The sequence below is a fragment of the Taurulus bubalis genome, assembly GCF_910589615.1.
Source record: "Taurulus bubalis genome assembly, chromosome: 4".
Classification (NCBI taxonomy): domain Eukaryota; kingdom Metazoa; phylum Chordata; class Actinopteri; order Perciformes; family Cottidae; genus Taurulus; species Taurulus bubalis.
In genome coordinates, this window is record NC_136592.1 from 21,807,044 (window position 1) to 21,824,142 (window position 17,099).

The 17,099-nt window shown below is 39.5% G+C and overlaps 1 protein-coding gene across 1 annotated transcript; it reads right to left on the reverse strand.

The window, feature by feature from the left end:
- Nucleotides 1-453: 453 nt before the first annotated feature.
- Nucleotides 454-14,395, reverse strand: ube2q1 (ubiquitin-conjugating enzyme E2Q family member 1). Its single transcript, XM_079217332.1, has 13 exons — nt 14,047-14,395; nt 13,539-13,643; nt 11,980-12,102; nt 11,501-11,554; nt 10,983-11,123; nt 10,696-10,780; nt 10,107-10,167; nt 9,928-10,018; nt 9,768-9,826; nt 9,562-9,610; nt 9,329-9,424; nt 5,862-5,928; nt 454-2,914 (listed from the first exon to the last, which is right to left on the reverse strand). Exons 1-13 carry the CDS (start codon nt 14,203-14,205, stop codon nt 2,883-2,885), a joined length of 1,122 nt encoding a protein of 373 aa, XP_079073458.1. The 5' UTR covers nt 14,206-14,395; the 3' UTR covers nt 454-2,882.
- Between the last annotated feature and the right edge of the window lie 2,704 nt (nt 14,396-17,099).

The window sequence follows — 17,099 nt, forward strand, 5'->3', positions numbered from 1 at the left end:
TTAAAGACGTGGGTTTACTATTGTTTTGATGGCACACAAATCTGAACTGCTACTTTTGATGGGAATCCTGGCATCTTTAAAAGGTAATCCAAGTAGGTAGGCTGTCTTGTTAAGTCCATGCGTCTCTCATAGTATCTGACCTGGTTAAATAAGTGGCGCACAGGGAGAAACTACCCTGTGCACTGATGTAGGGAACCACAAGTAAACAATGAACAACCGATACATCTAGTCTTTTTATCACCCTACCCGACCACTCTTTGTCTTCAGTAGCTTGGTGTAAAACACCCATTGATATATTGACATGCAAAATACAGCAATATCAAAGAGACAGGGCAGATGTGTTCTGAACCCGCTCATCAAGTGCAGGTGGAAGCAAACCCCGGCTCCACACCTGATTTCCCCCCCCCCCCCTTTTTTTTTTTAAACCTCAAATGGTTTTCAGAATTTGACAGCAAAACATACTGCGATGCCTTTTGGTAAAACAGATGCGTCTCATTAAAATGGCCCAAAAAAAGACTGACACATTCAATTTTGCACTTCATGACAATATTCAGAAGCAATCCTTAGCAAAGTCGAGTGTGCAGTATGTATTCCTGAGTTTGCTTCTCCAGAGAATGCAGGGGTGAGCTCGACAAAGTGACCAGAATGAAGTGATTAGCACATTACCAATGGCATCACAACAGCTAACAACCATGCCAATGATTGAGTCATGTTGGGATTTTGCTCGTGGTGAAAGGAGGAAGGAGGGCGACACTTGTTATGGACGTCCCGCAAGTCGAAACAAACGTCAGACATGTGCTGAATATGGACAGGCTGTATAATTTATACCCATCTGTACCGGTTTTGAAAAATATTGATGTTGTGGCTGAGGTCAGCATCACTGAGGAAATTCTATATCAACTTAAAAGAAAAACGAGGAATGACTGTATGAATTAGCATAACGAAGCTTTCTATGCTGGTTTTCAGGACAATATACTTAAAACAATGCAAGTAACCACACAATAGAACACCCACAACAAACGTGTAACTGCATTAATTGGAATGCTCCACACAGTTTTCTGCATATTATTCACATTACATCAAAGACCCAGCACGCTGAGGGGTACAGCAGTGCTGAGAGTGGTTATGAATAGTAACCAGAGAGGTGGTAATGGGAAGAGCTGGGTCCCTCCTGTGGCAAATCTGAACAAATATTTATCAAACCTACACAAATATTCTGGAACTCGAACAGACTCCAGTCGATCTTCCCAGGTGCGAAGCCAGAAGGTATAAGGTTGAGACTATTGCTGTGAATTTGAAATTCAAGCTGCATTTTAAAACCAGCCGTGAGGTCAAGGAAAAGTCAGAAGGTAAAAGGTCACTTTTTCCCCCCCAAACGGTTACAACTGCAGGATTGGCAAAGTGCTCAGGATGTGAACGAGCTACAAGAACTAAGCAGGTGACTACGTTGATAAGACTCATTTTCCTCAGAACAACAAAACTCCAACACTGTCTCTTCACTGCATAGCCTTACTGAGGTTCATCCGGTTTGAGTGATATGAAAAGCCAACCCTCTGGAATGCCAGAAACAGCTGTGTCTATGCCGTTATTGTTACAGCCATTGTAGTTAAGAGGTGCTGTCAAAACAGGGGAATGGTACTGTCGATGTTGCCAATAACATGAGGATTACAAATCAATATTTAAAATTAAAAAAAGAGAACAAAACTGCAGTAGTCATTAAGCTTACATAAGATCACGGTGTACTTTTGTTTCCTTCTGCAAGAGTATCCATGAAGCAACTTTTTCTTATTCTAAATGAGTCTTGAGAAGTTGCAGTGCCCCTGCTGCTAATAGTCAAGGGTATATAGTAATACAGTCATTGCCCAGTCAAAGACCCAGACAAGGTTACATTATAAACAATTAAATCCTTTTGCAGAAATACAAATTTACATGTTTACACGTGAAGTTAAAATCAACTACATTACAGTGTGATCCAAACCAAACACGCCCCCGCTTCGCTGGGTCATGTTTCTTGGGTTGCCAACACACCAAACCTCTCCTGCGGGGAGTTGTCCAGTTGCTGGTTGCGATGATGACAGTGGTCTCCAAATTTGGAGCTCTGCAAGATGCTGTTCTTCGTTATGTGCTGTCCCAACTCGGCTGCAAAAGTCTCTTTATCTTACTCCCCAACTCAGGGCTTCAATCTTTAAAAGAAAAACAGGTTTGAAAGCAAGCTCACCCCAGAAGCATGTTATTCCGGTGGAGGGATGTCGGCATTGCAAAGATAATACATGAGCACAATAATACAGAGGATGTCCATGGAGAGAAAAGATGGTGGTTCTTCCACCACCAGCATTTAAATGTCCCTCCCAGCCACCACTGCGTCACATCAGGGATCCAGTCTGTGGCCAGAGAGGCAGTGTCCAGAGACTGGAGTATCAGACTGCCCCTCCTGGCGGATAAAGTCATGCTGCACCTTTCAACTCAGAGCCAGCAAGTAACCTTGGCCTGCGTAACGCCAAAACCAAAGGGTGGCTGCGTGATATTTAGTCCGTGGTTTTCCTGGAGTATGGGATGAATGTCGCAATGGGAAAATTAGATCGGACAACAGATGTACAGAGATAAATATTGAGGAAAGGACACCACTGCGAATAGCTGATGAGCTTGGATGTAGATTTCAGGGGTGTGTGTGTGTGTGTGTGTGTGTGTGTGTGTGTGTGTGTGTGTGTGTGTGTGTGTGTGTGTGTGTGTGTGGGCACTGAATTAGGAATTTGGTTTGGAGTTCAAACTCTCATGTAAGAGAGCCAAATGGTTTGCAGGATAAAAAATATATATATATTGGTCTTAAGGAAAAAATAAATCGAAGACATGTGGTCCCAGTGCAGGAAAGGCAGGAGTCTGTTTTAGCCGTCTTCCTTAGGGGGTGTGTACCAGCCTGAGGGGGAAAAACAACACAGAATGATGACACAGACAACAACAACAACAACAACAACAACAACAACAATCTACAGTCCTCAGGGCCCAATTTCTCGTACCTGGCTTACTGAGTTAGCGGGCTAATTGTCAGGATAAGATGACGTAGGTCTGGCGTTCTCCGTTTCTCGAAGCAAGCTTAGATTAATCACCATAGCAACACATCCAAAAATTTAAACCTGCTCCCGGGCAGGCTTACTGAACTTCACTGGATAAGCTGGACACTCCCACCGGACAAAAAAGGCAACTCCCTTCCTCATTAATGAAGGAGGGATATTAGTTTTATAGGGAGAGAGTTCTTCCAGATCGCCAGGATCCATCCTTTACATCATCATGACTTCCTGTACACGGCGATATAGATTTTGCCGGCAAGAAATAATTTATTTACGAGAGCTTCTCGAGCCGCGGACATTGATCACCACAGGCGCAGCTGATCGCCGGTCTCTCAGACACAGACTATCAGCCGCTTCTTAAGTTTATTTAGCTCTTAAGAAACTTATGGATGTGTTGAAAGCACTCATAATTATATGACAGTGTTATTAGTACACCATACATATCATTATTGTAGGACATGATTAAGGTGATCGTGATGAGAATACAGAGAATCACACATCATTTATTTTCACTGCTTCAATTGATTGAATTTCTGATTATGAATAATGCATACATACTGATCCGCCCATACACATATTCAAACTCATATACACATATATAGTACATGATTCATACGTGCATACAGTACATATATCCTCATAAGTATTCGTAAATATAATCTGATTGATTTGGGTGATGAAGCACTTCAAATTAGCCGATACATTTTCTCAACACTGACGCATTTAACTTGTCTGATATATTTGCGACGCTTATGTCTCTCAGCGGGGGCGATGTTAAAGTTGCGTTCACGGCAACAATGTTGCAAAAACGTTGGAATATTCGCAACGCGTTTGCTGTGAATGACTACGGTATTGACTTCCTCATATGTCTTGATGATCATGTCCTGCTTCTCATTAGAGAAATAAAAAGAGGTTCCTCTGAGTTTATTTGCCATTGTACTGTTAGAACATCGTGGTGTCAGTGCTCCATTATTATCCCTTCTGAAGAGGAGCGGGCGCGAACATTTATCCAGATGACTGACGTCTGGCTAGAATTAACGAGACGTTTCAGCGCGGATCAGCCGTGAAGAAACCCAGATAGCCTGATGTCAATCATCTCGCTAATTTAAGCTGGAGATTAGGACATTTGCTTGACTTTGTTTAGCCAGGTACGAAGAATACCCCCCAGGTCTCCACCCCCAGTGTTACATGCAGATGCTTTTAGCCTGTGCATTATATTCTGCCTCCTTAGCCTGTACCTGCATTTTCCACCATGTCTGGTTGGTTCAAGACCCAAAACACCAGGTAGAACGTGTTCAGTGGCACAGGGCACATGTGGTTCTGATTATTTTTTTCTACATTAAGTCAGGCTGTAAGCTCTCAACTTGTATAAACTAGAGGCAATTACATATCGCTCAATGTAGCCTGACAGATTAAATGTATTTCCATATTTTCACCTGCACTGCTGGTTTAAAAATGCAGCCTGGTGTTTTCAGAGGTCAAGGACAACAAAAATGGGCATCAATGGTCTTTGAGCCACAGACCTACTAGCACTATTTGTTTAATAGAATACACTTTGACATTTTAACATTGAATCTTCTCTTGTTAACTATTGCCAATTCTACATTACACTGCATATTAATTAGATTTGACTGGCTATATCATTATTGTATTCTGCTCTGTTTGCAAAGAGCAGAATATCAGTTATAATGATCCAAGTCACAAAGCAAGTTCATACAGTGAGGTGTCTATGAAACAATGTTATAACATTCATCATTGGACCTGAACATGACGTTCTGAATGACATTGATCAACAGCAAGTTATACAAATAACTATTAAGACCATTATTTAGGACATTTGTTCTTTCATAATAGACCGTTTAACCAGCACACTACTACTATGCACTACTACTTTCCTGGCATACTGTATAACCGACAACCTACACTTTTTACATTAGTTACTTTAGATTGATAATAATCAGCTTTATAGAAGCTTAGTAGGTAACAGGAAGTATTTAAATACCACCAGCACTAAATTGTTGTTAAAGTTCTTAGCTCTTACTATGCAGTTTAGTTATTAGCAGGAATGTTTAAAATACACATATACCGAATAGTTAACAATAATTTGCCTTGCTACCAGACTCTGTATGCTACGCACTCCTGAAAACATCAAATTCTAAGCTGAAGGCAAAACATTGGTTGGTTTACTTTTTATGTTTTTGGTATTTTATTAAATCCATTTGTCAAGAATCATATACAAAAGTATTAATCTAATGGTCTTGTTTTAATCTGTTCTGGATGTCCATTTATAGCAGCATAACTAACATTTTAAGTATCCATCTGCTGCAACAGGAATCCTGCACGAGGTTAGCTGGTGTCTTTTTGCTTTACGGCTCACATAGGCTTAAATAATGATCTGTGCACTATCGTTAGGTCAGTAAGATCTTTGACCTTGAGCATGAATAATGGTAAATGTGAGATATGAAGTGGTTTTGCCAGTAACAGATGTTAACTGAGTCAAGGTGACAGAACAGCCCAATTAACAAGGTTATTGTTTAAGTATGAATTAATGGTGTTGAATCACAAGCATGTTGTACTTATAGTGTGTATGTGTATTACTGTTATCTATAACCTGCTAACTACTTTACAATTTGAGTAATAATGTGGACTACATGAATGTAAATGTTGTCCATGTTTTGTAAATACAAAACAGTACAAGCAATAATTCCCCTCAGCTTTGATGCATTGGAGGGATTTGGTTTCAGTAAACAAGGTCAGTAATGCACACCGTATGAAACTGGAGACCAAAACACTCACCGTTCTTTTCATGGATCTGAACCAGGGATTTGTAGGACTGCTGTGCTCGGGCAAGATTGTACTGGTTCTGTAGTAAAAGATGAAAATTAAATTAACCTCAGAATGTGCACAGGGTTTATGACGAACAGAATACGCAGATCGGGAAACGGACGTTTTCTGCAAGTAAAACAAACAAAAAAGCCTATCTAACCGTGTCCAAATTCGAGAGAAAAACCCTTCATTTTTGGAAGAGTAAATCCTTTTTGTTTAACCAGAAATGGCAGCTATATCTCTCTCTCACTGATTTTGTCAATGAAGTCTAGGGCTGCAACAACGAATCGATAAAATCGATAAAAATCGATTATCAAAAGTGTTGGCAACGAATTTCATTATCGATTCGTCGTGTCGCGCGATTATTACGCCGGGCAATAAGTCGCGGAGAAGAGAAAAAAAAAAGAGCGGAGCAGAGCAACTGGCCGGCCAGCGTTTCTGAGATTGGAGTGAGACATGAGAAAAGCTGAGGTCGTAATGTTTTAAAAAATAGAAGATCTTTGACAAGTCGAGTCTTGGCCAATCAGCGTCTTCATGTTCCTCAAACTTGTTTTTAATGGAAGCTAGTCAGCTTGCTATCGTGGTAGCTAGCGTGTTTGGGTTGTGTATTGTCGTTAAAGTTACGTTATGTTCCGTTACAGTTCAGTCTTGCTTGTAAAAAAACGTAACGTGATGCAACATGCCGTCACCCCCCGGTCTGGTTCAGTTCACGCTGTCACTCGTTAACGTTAAACCGGCTCACCGGCGGATCTGGCTGCAGGTTTTTTTTTTTTTTTTTACTCAAAGTAGAATGAAGCAAATCACGTCATTGGGCTTAGCCAACAACGTGACGTCATGGTCATAAGAGACCCAGAATGAAAGAGTTTAAGGAAAAGGACGCTCTATATGGAGCAGTACAGCTTCCCTCTGTCCCAGTATTTCATACATATTGATAAAGCAGGGTATGTAAATGCAGCCTCTGGAGGGATCAATTACAGTAAAAAGGGCTCACATTTGGCAGATGTAAAGCATAGATGTGTATGTTTTTAGTGTTAGTCCATTTTGTTGTTTTAATTAACAGCTCAGGGATGTTCAAGGAGCAACCTGTTTGTGCACTTTCTGAAGATGTTTTGCACTGTCACTTCTGTTTTTGAATAAAGGGTTGGAAATGAATGCTTTTTTGATAAAAACATTTTTTTTATCCGATTCATCGAAAAAATAATCAACCGATTATTAAAATAATCGTTAGTTGCAGCCCTAATGAAGTCACTCCGGTGCATTTGGCGAGCCATATAGCTGCTGTTTCTGGTGAAAAGATAAAAAAGGTACAGTATATGTATATATATATATATATATATATATATATATATATATATATATATATATATATATATATATATATATATATATATATATATATATAAATAAATAAATAAATAAATAATAATGCTCTTAGCTAAGGGTAATTTACAAAAGACATTGTACAAATCTATATGACAGTGTAGCAATGTTAATAGCTCCACTCCTCGGGAAAGTTTCACAAAGATGGACTCTGACTATGGCTTGGAACAAAGGAATAGTCTAAATGCATCCTTTGCGCAATGCCATCTAGTTCCTGACCATTTTACTAATTTACCCTGAACATGGCTGACTGCTCAAACCGCTTAGCTCCCTTCACTCCAGCAAAACATGTTGTGGAGGAATTCAACAGTTCCTAGGACATTTTACAGGGAAAACAGTGTCACCATGAGAAAATACATATTTTTAATTTAAATCTCAACGCAATGCAGCAGAGTTGAGATGCTGTGGCTTCTTAATGTGGCAGGGCTCAATACTTTTGGTAACTCTTCAGTCAGGCTTAGGATAGTTTCCTTAGGCAAACAAAAATAACTCACCTCACTGGTATATGTATTTTTATAGCCAACGTGTTACGTTGTCCTTCTCACTTGCGTCTGAAACTTATACGATTCTACTTTTAAATCAATTCAGCAGTGTACATAAGCCACACAATAGATTGTGTTTCACTTGCACTGTACGTGCTAAACAGTCCATTTTCTTCCATTTTATGCAAGGACCTTAAGTGGTTGTGCATTGGGCTTTGAGTGCTGCAAAAACGGAGCTGGCCTACACTCAATACACTGCCTGAACGTCTCCTGTGTACACTTGGACACAGGAGGAGGACTGAAGCTGATCTGCGTATATGCTGCTTTCGCTAGATGGATTGTGTAGACAATTTGTAAGACAACTATTACAATTAAAATATAGCAGTTATATAGTGATCCTATAGTACCTCTACACAGGAAAAACAGGGGAGTAATTTTTCCAGAGTAACTCTTATTTTCCTCTAAAGGAGAAATATTTCATCATTTTGGAGTGTAATTACTAGCCGAAGCCAGTTGAGTAGGAGCAAATATTCAGAATAAAATCTATTGGAGTAAAACAGCGTGACCACGGCCACTACGGCTCCTTAAATTCCATTTCCGCCGCCATGAAACCTCTCGCTACGCTGGAATGAGCTGAAGGAAGAGAGCTGAATACAATTATATTACATTCTATATAGAATTGTATCTAATTATATATAGAGTTAAATCCAATTCTAGTAACTAAGTACAGTTTTTAAAGAAGCTCCTGTCCCCCTTTTTATATGGTTTCAGATGAAGTGCTAAACACTGTTTGAGACAGTTAAACTCTGTCAAACTGTCAATAACACTGACGGCAAACAGTGGTTTATCCCAAGTGACTGCGTAAATTTGAAAGTGGCATTGAAATGGTCCGTGTGAATGCATTTTCAGTGCTGGTAGCACTTGAATACAGCTAGTGTGCAAATAAAACTACACTCTCAAAACAAGTGTTTTCACCTCAAACACCACACAGACACTACTCACGTTAGGCCTTATGTTTAAAATGCTAGTGCTCCAATTTTATTGTTGACAAAAATACAGATTGCTCTCTGATGCAAAAATAGCTTCACGTGTTCATTATAACAGCCTAGATAACTTTTCACGGCGATTGTGAAAAAAAAGTTATGCTGGAGGTGTTGCTGTCAATTTATACTTCTTAGAAAGAATTGGAAGGTCAGATTTGTCTTTTTAGGGAATCTGACAAGGAAATTGCAACTCTTTTCAGTTGTCAGCTAATCAAAGTAACTATTACATTGACATGGTGCAGATTCACACGTGAGAAACATCAACTAATTTGCATCTCTGAGCTAATGAGAGTTGAAATATCGATGTTTCTTTGGTACTAAACATATCAAACTCTGGGAGAAGCCGGTAGCCAGATTAGGTTTCATTAAGAGAACATGATAGCACAAAAAGATAAGCACATTACCAGTTTTGGTTGTAGAAACTGAAGACTTTCCTACCACGTAACAGGTCATCACATCACTCATTATGTGAGCTCAACATTATCACAGGACATTGCAGAACTTGAAAAGAAACCGGTTTCCTCACTTTTACCTTATTGGCTCCAAACTGCACTCTGGCTTTTCCTTTGACTAAAGTGGCATTGATCTGCATGATAACAGACTCAATGGAATAGGCACTGCTCCAACCCTGCATTCAGAAAACTCAATGTCAATAAGAGTGGTTTTGAAAGATCTAACACATACACAAATATAATTAAATGTTAAATGCAGTGCAAATTCACATTCATTTACTGCTTACATTTTTATTTTATTTTTTTCACATACCTGTTTGGTGAGAAGTTCCATGCACAGGGCACCTCCTCCAAGAACATAACTAAGCAAACACAGAACCAAGATATCAGAGAAAGGGATATCGCAACAACATAATTATGTCCTCTCCCAAAAGGAAAAAGACTTTGCCACCTCAACTGAGAAAAGTGTCAATGGAGATGGAAGAAACTGTGAAAAGTGTACTCGCTAAATTAACTTACCCTCCGGAAAGCACAGGCGAAACCACCCGGACAAAAGGTGGATCAAAGGGGAAATTATCCTGTAAAGCAAGACCAGCAAAAACGCTCAATTTACAGACTTCAAAGAGTCCAAACTGGTATTTCTTTCTTTCTTTATGTGTGTAGAGTCAAATATACTCACTTTATATGAGAAGTTTAGTAAAATGTAATCCATTCCTTCCTTTTCCTTTAGGACTTGTAAATCGCTGTGTAAAGGGCTATCTGGATCCACCCTGTTGGTCATTAAATGATTAAATCAGTCTGTGTTTATGCTGACAGCGAGAAAAATAATACGCGACACAAGATGCCGCAGTTACTTACGTCCTTAGTTTGACGTGCCATTCATACAGACTGTCGTTAACGAGCTCGACTGAATAGATTCCTGCAAAAGAAATTGATTTTATACGAGTTCTCGGATGTCTCCCAAAGCAAGGTCTAGTAAAAAGCTAAAAATTATGTATTCTCCCTTTTCATTATATAAACTTAAAAAAGGTAATGCATCTTAAAATATAATTTAACATGTACCTCCACTCACACCAGTCAGTTAATTATTAAGCAATTAATAAAGTTCAAAAGGTGAAGAATTCATACAAAATAAAATACTTTAAATGGATCTTTTTGGTTGTTGTGGTGATTTATTTGTTTAAAATCACCAGTAAAGGAATTACTTCTTTAAGCTAATGTGGAAAGTGTGCCATTGTGCTTATAGCCTATGAACATCATTGCTCTTGTATTATAAAGCTTGATGTTCACCAAAACTCGTCAATCGCTTACAAGTGGATAGAATTGATTATTATAGTGTGTGAGGGTTTGTAGTCATACATATGATAGTTTCCGGGTAGAGTTATTTGCAAGTGTTCTTTTCGTTCAGATCTGCACCAAAGAGCAGACCATTGTGCAGAGTGCATACCTGTCTTGTAACTCTGAGACCTGTAGATCTCTCTAAGCTCCTTCATCAGGCGGTCAGAGGCTTGCACTGAACCAGACACAGCTCCCTGCAAAATTCAAAACAGTAACAATAAAGACAAAGAAAACAGTTCATAGTAGTAAACCTCGTCATCTGTACTTAACATGGGCGCACACACAAACACCCTCTTGAGAGAATGTTCGACTGATCCTGAAAACTTTTCTTAAAAATGGTAAAAGAAGTGCATGAAAGCATGTACAGTATGTGTACTTTACTGAATAAAGACTTACATTTAAGTGGTCCTGTCTCTGGTTCTTTCGGATTTTCTCCAGGATGGCCAAATTCTCCTTTTCAATGCCATCATCCTCGGATTTCTTCCCATCCACAGGCTCCTCCTCTTTCATTTCATAGTGGTCCAGATCCTCTATGTCCTGTTGTATTATATTTTAGACAATTTAAATACACGGGGGGGGGGAGTCTAAGAATCAAAGCCAGTGCCAAGCCAAACGATGAGCTTAAACATCCTTGTTTATGATAATGACATTGTAACAAAGCAATCATTGACATTAGCTTGTTAATATCAAAAGGTAATTAGATCATAATCAAAACAAACCTAAAGACAATAATCTTATGTCCGTATTGGTGGAGGATAATGACAGACATACCAATTAAAAAACATTTTAAACATTGGCGTCTTCAATAAACAATATTCTTTGCAGTGTGACTAAGATGGGAAGAAATTACTAGCATTTCATTTCTCAGCATCTAGTACAACCTTTTAAGAGCAATACATTGGGTGCTAACTTACCTCTCCCATCTCTTCCTCTTCCTCTTCTTCAGATGTGACCTCCTCTGTCCCATGCTACACAAACACACACACACACACACACACACACACACACACACACACACACACACACACACACACACACACACACACACACAATATTAAGTCAAGCTGAATAAAGTCATCTGAAAGAGCATTCTGAGCCGACTGGTGTTCTTATTTTACAGGAGACCACCCTTTTCTGACAATAACCACAGGAAGAGCTGATTGATCAGCTAAAAGAGCACCTTCACACAAATCACCAAGGCCCTCTTAAATGTAGGCTGTCATTTCATTACTGAGCAGAGCAAAAGTTGTTTGGATGTGCAAAATGAAAAACATCCTTATTTAAATGAAAAAAATGTAACCACTTAAAAGTGATCAGTATAATGGCCCTGTCATGGCTATGCCATTCAATGCCATGGGGAGGTATATCACAAGAGCCAACTAGGTAGCCTTGCCTTTCGGTCTTGTCCCACAGGACCTGCAGGCAGGGGTTGGTCCAGCATCTCCACATCTGGATGTTGAGGAAGGTTGTACAGCCGACAAAGATCACAAATGAGTTTCTTCAACTGCTGCAGAAGCTAGGAAATACAAACCACAAACAGGAGGGAACGAAGCGTTAGACAAAACATTCAAGATGGCAAATGCAGCTACACAGCAACGCAACATGGCCGACATGTGACAGATTGCAGGTATGGAAAATAGTTGATTATCAAGTTGATCTTAAAATTTATGAAGTCCACCCTGGACACAAACTGTTTGAGTCCCTCCCCTTTGGCAGGAGGCTGAGGTCCATCAGGACCAAGACCTCACGCCACTCTAACAGTTTTTTTGGCAGTCGGGCTCATCAACAGGGCCCGGGTCACCCCCAGGACTATTTTTTCGTTCATCTTTCTTCTTACCGGTCACACCCCTGCACACTTCGTATTTAAACACTCATGCCACTTAACACACTCTTTTGAACTTAAACACATGTCACTTTAACATACACTTACATTCACGTTATCTGTTCGATTATAAATCAAAATCTGCGTCAAGGAGCTTTACAATCGGCAAGGCATACACAACGACATCTTTCCTAAGTAAAGTAAAAGCTTGTAATGTGTAAGTGTAGCAATACAGTTAGAGCCAACTTCTCTTACATGACTTCAAAGTAAGGATTTACACATAAGAACACTGACATAGTTTGCACTCATACACAAAAATAGGCGACATAGTCACGCTGCTGTTCTGCATTTGCAAATTTGCTGCAATTCAAATATAGGATGCCACTAAAGCATCTGTGCAACAGTGAAAAAAAAAAAACGGATTGATCTTATCTATCTACTTGAAGGTATGTTTTGTCCCTTACCTAAGACACAACATTAACAATGTTTTATATATTAGTGTAGACTAAAGTATGGTTGTCTGTTAAAAAAGAAACAAACTTGACAGCACATGTCAAAAAAGCATATTTGTGTCCTACAAACAGAGCAAAATGAATACAGGCAAGTAGGCCAACTAAACTCAGGGTGTCACCAAACACGTAGGATTACATAAGAATCTGCTCGTCACTCCCACATTCTGAACTCAAAAGTTGTCCCAATGATCTTATGCCAGTCATTTGGTGAAAAAAACCTGCCAGTTAGACATGTTCCACTCATTCCCCAAGTACAAAGTCACACACACATTTATGCAGCACATACTTGTGCTTGAAAGCCCAGAGGCTCCAATTTGTGTGCATCTCGTAAATACATCACTAAAATGAGAAGAAGAAAAAAAAACTCCACCTGCATCGCTCTCTATCTCTCTAAATTGTTCTTATCTGGAAACCAACAGCTGTACCATGTGAACACATACGTCTTGTTGTGAGTAATCACACAACATCGAAGTCGTGGCGTTATACAGGTTACGTGTTCTGGACATATTAACGTGAAATATTCACTATGAAAAACTAAAATGGTCAGCAGCAGATCCTCCTCACTAAGTGACAAATAATGATATTTTTTTTTTGAAAAAGAGTTAGGAATAAAACTACCAGGGTGCTGCCTTTTCTCACATCCTCCAACCTCTCCAAAACTTGCGCCAAGCTCGGGTCATCAGAGTCCACAAACCATATTGGCGGCGTAGATGGATAAGATTCCTAAAACAGTGTAACACAGCAAAAACAAGACAGTTAGCTATTACATCAAAACATTTGACCTATATTCACCCGCGTGTCGCAGGGCGAAACATAGAATCAGTAAATAGCGTTAAAAAAAACAACGGAATTAGCGACATTAGCATTCAGAGTGCGGCGTTAGCTTAACAGCTAGGGGTGCTAATCATTTTTGTTTAACGTCGTATTGTTAGACAAACAAACCCTCCATCAAGACTGCGTAGTTCCCCGTTGACACTTATGAAACTACGCAAAACCACATCCCGCATAGCATCTGATCGTTCGGTTGTTGGGGTGCTACCCGACTAGCAAGTTAACCAGCTAACTTTAGCTCGCTAACGACCAACAAGGGAAGTGTATTAAACCTCGACACTTGTGTCCCCCTTACCGTTATATTACAGTGGATAATTAACAGCTTTTCCCCAGTCACGTTGAACTGACAGCTCAGCTCGTCGGGTTTCCAGTCAATGATCCTGAAGCGTTCGTGGTTCGGATCAAAAATGGACTCCAAAAACTTCAGTTCGGCCTTCAGCCCCGACACCGACATCTTCCACGCATCTCCGGCCGGGCCGCTGGGGAGGGGGAGAAGTCGGGACCTAGCCTTTCTAGCTAGCGCTAGCTAAAGCCACAACGCAAGATTTAATGTGCAAATGTTGTTAAAAAAAACCCGTGGTAAATAAATGGCGGACTGCCCCGGTAGACGTAGCTTGGGCGCTCAGGACCAGCTACAAAATAAAAAAAAGGCGTTCGGACGAATTTCAGCAATTCTGCTGATTAAGTTGCTAACGTTCGCGAGCCGTCAGTTAGCATTTGGTAACAAGATGCTAGCGAGCGAGTTAGCAAGCTAGTCCGTTGTTGTTGTCTTTCCGTCTATTGTTGTTGTCCGCCTGTGATAACGCACAGCTCAGGGTTCTCGCGGTGTCCCGTGGCCGTCTCCTCGCGGTATCCCCGGACAGCTGCTTATTATTAATTTAACTGGGGTTCAGTCATATAATCTCCACGATCTGATGGTATATATCCCGCTGTACGGACAGTGTTTTTCATTCCGGTGTGCAACTGTAGCTGGCCTCTTGTGGGGTTTAAAGATGGCGTTCTGCAACCTCCCCGTTCCCGCAGAATCCCAGCATACAGTGCGTCCTCAGTATATTTGAGGGTAAGAAAATAAAGGAAAGTTTACAACAGTTGATAATTTTGTCAGTCATTACAGCAGGACAGCAGCTTCAATGTGTTTTATATATATTTTTTTGGAGTGAAAAGGGCAAATTTCCACCATCAGATAATACATATAAAACTAGTGTACAGAACTTGGATAGAGTGAGCTCTTTACCTTTCCAGTGAATCATTTTGCTTTGGCACCACACAGATGGCTGAAATGTTGAGGATATATTTGCATGAAATCTTTATCTTTGCTGCAGTGCCAATCACGAGTTGGACTTACTTGATATTACAACTCCACATGTGTCTTTAATACAATCGCACACTCTTCATTTTCAATTTGTGTTTAGTCACAGAAATGTGTAAACAAATGATATGTTTCTATGTAAATGGGGAATTGCCTATTTGAACAACTATTGATTATTTATTTTGCAGTTCAGGACATGATGAACATGGCTAGATGATTCCAATTCATTTAAATCTAAATTCTAATTAGTAGGTCAGGGCTTTTTTAATGTCTTAACAGATGGTCACAATCAATGTGCCTGTATCATCTTGTTAACAGTAGGTTAACTGGAAATAAGAAGAATATAAATGTATTGGATCCCCTGCTGTGTGTATGTTCGATCAATATTCAAATCCAAAGTTAAATCATTGGTAGCCTACTTGAGTGAGATCCACATGATTTGTGTAAGTATAATAAGTGTTCGTTCTTCTTTTGTTACTAAAAGTCCATTACTAAACGCATTCAGAATCTGTCATCTGTGCTCTTGTTTTATCTTATTATTGGATATTCTTGTAAAATATGGTTATTATATCTTAATGAGCATATAATTTAATAAATGTTGACCTGAAATGGCTGTTCGGGCCAACTGTTACTTTTGTTGTGAAAATATATCTATTATGCTCTCAGGAATAACATAGTCCTCCTCATGCACTCTGTATCTGTCCCCACAAGAAACCATTAACAGTGTATCAAATCATGCCTGTAGTAGTACCTGGTGCCCACTAGGAGGTAGTGTTGGCTCAAGTTTTACACAATTAGGGTTTGGGTTAAAGTAGGGTTAGCTCATGAAAATATGTTGTTCTTTGAAAGCCATTCTCTTTGGGAATTAGTCTGTTATCAGGATATATTTGGGAGTAGCTCTACTTATGCTATCATAATTCATCATTGGTGCTTTGTGTCTAAGCACCAAAGGAGGGATTGCCCCTGGCAGCACTCTCACATATATATGTGAGTTGACAAATTCTTCAATTCACTGTGTATAATATTGCAACTATGTGCAATAAATTGGCAATCTACCTGAACTCACTGGGTGTGCAGGTAGGTCAGGGACCTAATATACACCAATGGTTCCTCATCAAAGGTCAAGGTTCCAGTCTAGAAAGCACTGTAATTCATTTTTTTTTTGGGGCAGCGGAAGCACATGTGGTGGTGTTAAATCAACAAGGATAAATGTGGCAAACACAAATTGTGTCCACGTTTTTTTTTCTTTTTTATGATGCTTCGGTATAAATGAGTGTGAGTGAGAAATATAGTGGTTGCCTCTTTATGTGCACTTCTGGTCTTGTGTGTCTGTGCAATGAATAATGACATTCCGAAATTAGTGTATTGGCCAGCTTATGATCATAATTATTAATTTAGAGTTGGTCACAAATGTTTGAGTAATTCATAAGGGACATAATTGAATTCCCTGTTGAAATTATAATATTACAGTCGGACAAAAACGAAGATAAGCTGGTTAAATGGGCTCCAGCTATGAGGAAAAGCAATTCACTGTATCAGTCATAGGCAACAAAACACATAAATCACTCATTGTTTACTATCAGTCGTTCACAGCACTTCCATCTTGCCGCCTCAAATCATTAAAATGTTGCTGACCTGTTTTACCCAAATTGACTTTTCAATAGCAAGTTAAATCAATTAGTATATCGTATTTTTCTTGTTGTGTATTTACTCTGCCATGCTTGTTTATTGAAGATACCTTCTTGCGGGACTTGCATCTTCATGTGTCTACTTTTAGGATGCCATGTTATGGAAGATAGCAGTCGTATAACATACTGAAAGCAATTAACCCACTCCACTAAACGTGTTGCATCTTCTCACAATTCACAGCTACTGAGAGGTTGAGTTCATACTCTGAGACGTATTAATTATAGCAGAATATGTCCTCTCAAATATTTTTTTTCATAAATGGAATTCTTGAGATAAATACACTCTGTTCATCTTTGTTTGCATTGAAAAACATTGTTATATTCGATGTTGCATATTGATTGCACCCACAG

Bases quoted from the DNA above. Each gene is read 5' to 3' on its own strand.
- ube2q1 (XM_079217332.1), bottom strand. From the start codon at position 14,205: ATGTCGGTGTCGGGGCTGAAGGCCGAACTGAAGTTTTTGGAGTCCATT. The intron at 11,124-11,500 runs GTAAGTTAGCAC...ATAATACAACAG, and splicing joins AAGAGGAAGAGATGGGAGAG to GACATAGAGGATCTGGACCA. The intron at 2,915-5,861 runs GTGAGTGTTTTG...TTTCCCCCTCAG, and splicing joins TCAGATCCATGAAAAGAACG to GCTGGTACACACCCCCTAAG.